Source organism: Oncorhynchus masou, chromosome 5, assembly GCF_036934945.1.
Source record: "Oncorhynchus masou masou isolate Uvic2021 chromosome 5, UVic_Omas_1.1, whole genome shotgun sequence".
Taxonomy (NCBI): Eukaryota; Metazoa; Chordata; class Actinopteri; order Salmoniformes; family Salmonidae; genus Oncorhynchus; species Oncorhynchus masou.
Window position 1 is genome coordinate 59,639,425 of NC_088216.1, and position 8,487 is coordinate 59,647,911.

At 46.6% G+C, this 8,487-nt stretch overlaps 1 protein-coding gene across 1 annotated transcript in view; it reads right to left on the reverse strand.

Moving 5' to 3' along the window:
• The window catches only part of LOC135539988 (zinc finger protein 385A-like), an 82,070-nt gene extending 73,855 nt beyond the window's left edge, over positions 1-8,215 (reverse strand). The window contains exon 1 of the mRNA XM_064966275.1: positions 7,687-8,215. Within this exon, the coding sequence (XP_064822347.1) occupies positions 7,687-7,696 (10 nt within the window). The 5' untranslated portion in view covers positions 7,697-8,215. The remainder of the gene's footprint in view (positions 1-7,686) is intronic.
• Positions 8,216-8,487: the final 272 nt, after the last annotated feature.

Consider the following 8,487-nt stretch of genomic DNA (forward strand, 5'->3'; position numbering starts at 1 on the left):
AAACTTTTGAAATAGACTCAACCATTTAATTACGGGGCAAAGTATGCTATGGAGAAAAGAGCTGGTTTTAACGTAGAAATATAATTACTACCACCACTTTCTAGACCGGCTGCCATAATGAGTGTACCCATAAGAGTTAACCAATAAGTTCAGCGTTCAATGTCTCGTTTACGTTCTAGTTATTCTGTGTCTATGGGTATAACCCTTTTGATGGGGGGGGGCTCTTTTTAAGCCTACAGTAGGAGTAGTGCTTTAGATTCACTCCTTAGTTAAATATTTGGTTTGTGTGACTGTGGATAAGGTATTAGTACAGTAGTAGTAAATAGTGGATTGCAGTTTACAGCAATTAAATCCTGGCAAACTATAGTATACTTTAGTCTATTTTATCTGCCTTCTGGTTAAAAGTGATGCCGAGAATAAGAATGAGAGATTGACTGGTTCCGTTGTCGGAGTTGTAAGATGTCAGAGTTTTCTTAATCTTTCTTTTAAAGATGTTCTTTAAAGGTGCAATATGCAGAAATTGCTCCGCCATTTCCTGGTTGCTAAATTTTGAATAGTTTGCCTAATTCCAGTTTATGTGACAGAACAAGCTATGTATAGTATAGTGCATTGTACCATCTAAACCGCTGTGAAATATTTTTTCAATAAACAAACATTTTGTATTTTTAGCTGTTTGAAGCTGGTGTACAATGATTCAAAAACGAAACTTAAGAACGGGAAGCATAGGAATAGCGCACATAGAACAGATCTGCCACTTCTTAAACTTGCTTTCAATTGGAATGGCAGATCTATAACTCTCATTTCTGAATTTGGTCATGTCGCCCAAAAGGTTACATATTGCAACTTTAAACATTTTAAGGCATCCCTGGCAGTTTGACCTTATCTGACCTGAAAGCATCTGTCAGCCTGATGGTATCTTTGTGACAGTTAACAGAGCATTGGCCTGGACCAGACACATGTGAGTCTGTCAAATACATCTTAAATGTCATTACGCTTTATCCATCTCTGCATTGCCTATATTTAAAGGTCATGATGTTGTTTATGGACCAGCTTTGCCATTGGACGGCTGGAGTGTGTGTAGTGAGTTTGACACACACACATTAGTTTCGTGTTCTATACAGTGACGGAGGCCGTCATATGTTTTTATCAAGCTCAGCACATCCCAGGGTCAGACCAGGAGAAATAGTGGCCTATCTCTAAATAAATAAAGACCTCCAACTCTCCAGTCTAAAATATTCATAATGAAAATCGAGCAAGGGTTACTAAACTACATTTACCATTCCCCCTGCACCAGAAGAGATGAGCTAGCATTATGATCCAGTGCTGAAGACATGTTAAGATGTTTCCACTCAACAGTGGTGAGAGATGGAGGTACCTTAGAAGACAGAAAGATAAAGAGAGAGAAAGAATCAAATGAAATGCACAGATTTTTCCTTTCTTAGCTAGAGGGAGAGGTGGGAGGCTGATGGTGGATGGAGAGACAGAGAGGAGGGGGGAAGCTGTGGTTGATGGACAGAATAGACACAGATAAAGGACAGTGCTGATGTAGGCACATAAGAGTTGAAGAAATAGAGGAGGTGCTGACTGACAGACATTCAGTGGGAGGACACTGTGTGGGCCTTTACAGTGACAGAGAACCACTGTTCACTAAGCATACCACACACACACACACACGCACACACACACACACACACACACACACACACACACACACACACACACACACACACACACACACACACACACACACACACACACACACACACACACACACACACACACACAGAGAGAGAGAGACAGAATAGAGAAAAAGAAAGGGAGAGCATGGCGAATGAATGAAGAGAGAAAAGATGATAAATCACGTGGCAGATGACAAATGTAACCTACATGTTACTGATAGCTGACATTGGTGGAAAAAAATACCCAATTGTCATACTTCAGTAAAAGTAAAAATGATAAAAGTGAAAGTCAACCAGTAAAATACTACTTGAGTAGAAAGTATTTGGTTGTAAATATACTTAAGTATCAAAAGTAAATGGAATAGCTTCAATCATTTTAGTCAATAAGATTCTTGCTACGTAAGCTTAACGCTCTGAACATTCGATAAGTGTAGTCCACTTGTCATTCCAATCTCCTTTGCATTAGCGTAGCCTCTTCTGTAGCCTGTCAACTATGTGTCTATCTATCCCTGTTCTCTCCTCTCTGCACAGACCATACAAACGCTCCACACCGCGTGGCCGCGGCCACCCTAATCTGGTGGTCCCAGCGCGCACGACCCACGTGGAGTTCCAGGTCTCCGGTAGCCTCTGGAACTGCCGATCTGCGGCCAACAAGGCAGAGTTCATCTCAGCCTATGCCTCCCTCCAGTCCCTCGACTTCTTGGCACTGACGGAAACATGGATCACCACAGACAACACTGCTACTCCTACTGCTCTCTCTTCGTCCGCCCACGTGTTCTCGCACACCCCGAGAGCTTCTGGTCAGCGGGGTGGTGGCACCGGGATCCTCATCTCTCCCAAGTGGTCATTCTCTCTTTCTCCCCTTACCCATCTGTCTATCGCCTCCTTTGAATTCCATGCTGTCACAGTTACCAGCCCTTTCAAGCTTAACATCCTTATCATTTATTGCCCTCCAGGTTCCCTCGGAGAGTTCATCAATGAGCTTGATGCCTTGATAAGCTCCTTTCCTGAGGACGGCTCACCTCTCACAGTCCTGGGAGACTTTAACCTCCCCACGTCTACCTTTGACTCATTCCTCTCTGCCTCCTTCTTTCCACTCCTCTCCTCTTTTGACCTCACCCTCTCACCTTCCCCCCTACTCACAAGGCAGGCAATACGCTCGACCTCATCTTTACTAGATGCTGTTCTTCCACTAACCTCATTGCAACTCCCCTCCAAGTCTCCGACCACTACCTTGTATCCTTTTCCCTCTCGCTCTCATCCAACACTTCCCACACTGCCCCTACTCGGATGGTATCGCGCCGTCCCAACCTTCGCTCTCTCTCCCCCGCTACTCTCTCCTCTTCCATCCTATCATCTCTTCCCTCTGCTCATACCTTCTCCAACCTATCTCCTGATTCTGCCTCCTCAACCCTCCTCTCTTCCCTTTCTGCATCCTTTGACTCTCTATGTCCCCTATCCTCCAGGCCGGCTCGGTCCTCCCCTCCCGCTCCGTGGCTCGACGACTCATTGCGAGCTCACAGAACAGTGCTCCGGGCAGCCGAGCGGAAATGGAGGAAAACTCGCCTCCCTGCGGACCTGGCATCCTTTCACTCCCTCCTCTCTACATTTTCCTCCTCTGTCTCTGCTGCTAAAGCCACTTTCTTCCACTCTAAATTCCAAGCATCTGCCTCTAACCCTAGGAAGCTCTTTGCCACCTTCTCCTCCCTCCTGAATCCTCCTCCCCCTCCCCCCCTCCTCCCTCTCTGCAGATGACTTCGTCAACCATTTTGAAAAGAAGGTCGACGACATCCGATCCTCGTTTGCTAAGTCAAACGACACCGCTGGTTCTGCTCACACTGCCCTACCCTGTGCTCTGACCTCTTTCTCCCCTCTCTCTCCAGATGAAATCTCGCTTCTTGTGACGGCCGGCCGCCCAACAACCTGCCCGCTTGACCCTATCCCCTCCTCTCTTCTCCAGACCATTTCCGGAGACCTTCTCCCTTACCTCACCTCGCTCATCAACTCATCCCTGACCGCTGGCTACGTCCCTTCCGTCTTCAAGAGAGCGAGAGTTGCACCCCTTCTGAAAAAACCTACACTCGATCCCTCCGATGTCAACAACTACAGACCAGTATCCCTTCTTTCTTTTCTCTCCAAAACTCTTGAACGTGCCGTCCTTGGCCAGCTCTCCCGCTATCTCTCTCAGAATGACCTTCTTGATCCAAATCAGTCAGGTTTCAAGACTAGTCATTCAACTGAGACTGCTCTTCTCTGTATCACGGAGGCGCTCCGCACTGCTAAAGCTAACTCTCTCTCCTCTGCTCTCATCCTTCTAGACCTATCGGCTGCCTTCGACACTGTGAACCATCAGATCCTCCTCTCCACCCTCTCCGAGTTGGGCATCTCCGGTGCGGCCCACGCTTGGATTGCGTCCTACCTGACAGGTCGCTCCTACCAGGTGGCGTGGCGAGAATCTGTCTCCTCGCCACGCGCTCTCACCACTGGTGTCCCCCAGGGCTCTGTTCTAGGCCTTCTCCTATTCTCGCTATACACCAAGTCACTTGGCTCTGTCATAACCTCACATGGTCTCTCCTATCATTGCTATGCAGACGACACACAATTAATCTTCTCCTTTCCCCCTTCTGATGACCAGGTGGCGAATCGCATCTCTGCATGTCTGGCAGACATATCAGTGTGGATGACGGATCACCACCTCAAGCTGAACCTCGGCAAGACGGAGCTGCTCTTCCTCCCGGGGAAGGACTGCCCGTTCCATGATCTCGCCATCACGGTTGACAACTCCATTGTTTCCTCCTCCCAGAGCGCTAAGAACCTTGGCGTGATCCTGGACAACACCCTGTCGTTCTCAACTAACATCAAGGCGGTGGCCCGTTCCTGTAGGTTCATGCTCTACAACATCCGCAGAGTACGCCCCTGCCTCACACAGGAAGCGGCGCAGGTCCTAATCCAGGCACTTGTCATCTCCCGTATGGATTACTGCAACTCGCTGTTGGCTGGGCTCCCTGCCTGTGCCATTAAACCCCTACAACTCATCCAGAACGCCGCAGCCCGTCTGGTGTTCAACCTTCCCAAGTTCTCTCACGTCACCCCGCTCCTCCGCTCTCTCCACTGGCTTCCAGTTGAAGCTCGCATCCGCTACAAGACCATGGTGCTTGCCTACGGAGCTGTGAGGGGAACGGCACCGCAGTACCTCCAGGCTCTGATCAGGCCCTACACCCAAACAAGGGCACTGCGTTCATCCACCTCTGGCCTGCTCGCCTCCCTACCACTGAGGAAGTACAGTTCCCGCTCAGCCCAGTCAAAACTGTTCGCTGCTCTGGCCCCCCAATGGTGGAACAAACTCCCTCACGACGCCAGGACAGCGGAGTCAATCACCACCTTCCGGAGACACCTGAAACCCCACCTCTTCAAGGAATACCTAGGATAGGATAAAGCAATCCTTCTCACCCCCCCTCTTAAATGATTTAGATGCACTATTGTAAAGTGGCTGTTCCACTGATGTCAGAAGGTGAATTCACCAATTTGTAAGTCGCTCTGGATTAGAGCGTCTGCTAAATGACTTAAATGTAAATGTAAAATGTAGCTAAAATATATTTAAGTATCAAAAGTAAAAGTACAAGTATAAATAATTTCAAATTCCTTATAAGCAAACCAGATGGCCACATTTTTTAGTTTTTATATATTTACATGTTGATTTGAGGTTATCATTTTCTTCATTTGGTGAGGACAGTCAGTCAGGCATCACAACCACTATCTTTTTCTTTCTTTCTTTCTTTCTTTCTGTCTTTCTTTCTTTCTTTCTTTCATTCCTTCATTCTTTCATTCTTTCTTTCTTTCTCTCTTCTCTTCACTCTCTCTCTCTCTCTCTCTCTCTCTCGCTCTCTCTCTCTCTTTCTCTCTCTCTCTCTCTCGCTCTTTCTCTCTCGCTCCCGCTCTCTCTTTTTTCTCTCTCTCTCTTTCTCTCTCACCCCCTCTCTCTTTTCTTTCTCTCTCTCTCTCTTGCTATCTCTCTCTCGCGCTCTCTCTTTCTCTCTCGCTCTCTCACTCTCTCTCTTTCTCTCTCTCTCGCTCTCGCTCTCTCACTCTCTCTCTTTCTCTCTCTCTCTTGCTCTCGCTCTCTCACTCTCTCTCTTTCTCTCTCTCTCTTGCTCTCGCTCTCTCACTCTCTCTCTTTCTCTCTCTCACTCCCTCTCTCTTTTCTCTCTCTCTCTTTCTCTCTCTCTCCCGCTCTCTCTATATTTTCTTCTCTCATTTCCAACATCATTACTGTAACCGCGGAAGACTATTTCAGAGTGCTGGCTTTTGGTCTCTCCGTGTGGAGGGAAATTATACAGACATATATCATTCACCCTACATACCATATACCATACCATGTAATTTAGATCATATGTCAGATGATATGTCTTTATCTTTCTGACGTGGCTGGATGTGGGAATTTCCTGCCACAACACGGTCTGAGCCTTCATGATGTACTCAAGGTCAATTAGAGATCGAAGGGAAATATATGGCTCTGGGGAAATGCATCCATATGCACACACATAAACACACACATAAATGCACAAATACACACATACATACACGCACTCTCAAACAAGGAGCAGTACACACACACACACACACACACAGGAGGTAACCCTCTGCAACTGCAGGGCGAAGTCAGTGGGCAGGAAAATGTAGCGGATTTTACATTAATTCTAATCAGAAGCCCATCTGAGTGTTTCCAATTATGTCCAATTATTCACCCTTTGACTTCATAAGGCTCTGACTGAGAGAGAAAATAGAATCATTACCCAACCACAAGGACACACACACACACACACACACACACACACACACACAGTGTTGGCAGGAAGGACATCAAGCTGCATTGTGTTCCGGGCACATTGGACATCAGGGTCAATAATGTCTTCATCCTCTCCGAGCCTCACTAACCTCAGTGAAAAGAAAGTGTGTGAACGTTTGTGTGTATCTGTGTGTGTGCATGTGTGTTCATGCGTGCATGTGTGTGCATGCATGTGCGCGTGTGTGTATGTGTCTGTGCATGCGCGCGTGTGTGTGCATGTATGTGTGTGTGTACGTATGTGTGTGTGTGTGTGTGTGTGTGTGTGTGTGTGTGTGTGTGTGTGTGTGTGTGTGTGTGTGCCCTGAATGTGTCGAACAAACAGAGGTGCCTCACATTCATATCTCACAGTTTGACTTTCTGCTGCGTTAGCTCATTAACTGATCTGACGGTACAACAGAGTGTGTGTTCGTGTCTTTGTTCACGTCTGTGTGTGCATTAGCGTATGTAAGCAAAGCATATGTGGGTACATGGTTGACAAGCAATTAACATCTATGTGCGTGAATGTGTGAGAGAGATAGAGACAGGGAAAAGAAAGCATTCATATTTGAGACTGTGTGTGAGTGTGTGTGGAGAGCTACTGACTTAGCTCAAGCATGCGTTAAGCAATGTGGGTCTGAGAGCTCGTTAACAGAGACGGTTCCTCTGCTCCCCCACTGTCTCCCAGTCCTCTTGAACCTACGCGTCATTGCATATTCATGTAGTCACACTGCACAGTGGTCTCAACACTGAACCAGTACGCAGCATGAAACAACTTTAAGACGGCAATACTTATCAGCTTAAAATAACATTTAGCAATGCTTGTGCTCATTCATACCTCTTAGTTTTCTACCTGAAACCTATTTCTGATTAGCCAGTTTCCTACTGGTCATACCATTCACCATTCATTTGATAGTCCACTTACTTATGCAGTCATAATAGTGTAGCTATATGTAATCTTGCCAAGGTTTACATAGATACTAGTTGGTACTTATGTGTACAGTACAGGTAGCCTACACTACAGTACCAACTTAAACACAGCTGAAAGTTTCCTTAGTAAGTGACACCTGAAACTCTTCCCCAATAGAGAGATTACGAGTGACGGTCTGATGGACAGAGATAAAACAAAATGTAATTGAAATACTGTACAAGGACTTTATCAACTATCATCAATCTGCCACTTACCCAAAAGCATCCTGTAATACCCTTCCACTCTCCCCCCTTCAATTCCAGTTTAGATGCTCTGCTTACGGTTCCTCACTCCCGATCTATGACGTTTATCCTCTTTCTCCGAAATGCTAGCTATTCTTTTCTTCTCACTTATTCGTCGCATCAATCGATGGAGAGGAATGACTTTTAAACGATTGAAGAATTGTCAAAAATCCTAAAGTCTGCACTCTTCTCTACCTCTCTACCACTCTGTCTGTCTCAGTCTGTCCTCTCCAGGTGAGGGTCTTCAGAAGCAGGGTCTGGTTGTTGCAATTATGTGGCTTTGCTGTTGAATGCAGTTGAAAGGTGATGCTTTAGGAGCATCACAGTCATCCAAACCTCAGTATGAACCACCACAGTATTCTCCAATGCAGTGTTTACTGCAGTGTATCCCCTGTGATGGTTTCACTTCAGCAGCAGCAACATTAGAGAATTCCCTCTGACAGAACCTCTCTTCAGTGGAAAAACCTCTGCACTGTAGCAAGCCTGTGAAACACTGGCAGCCTCTCTCTCTCTCTCTCCCTCTCTTTCTGTCGCTGTCTCTCTCCCTCTCTGTCTCTGTCTGTCTGTCTGTCTGTCTGTCTCTCTCTCTCTCTCTCTCTCTCTCTCTCTCTCTCTCTCCCTCTCCTCTGTCTCTGTCTGTCTCTCCCTCTCTCTGTTTTTTTGGGTTGGGTAAAACCTAAAGGCACCTTACATACCTGTGCTCTGATTGGTGGAGGCCTGGGCCAATCAGAGCAGCCAGTTCATAGCACTTTCTGGGGGTGTTAGAATCAGGAG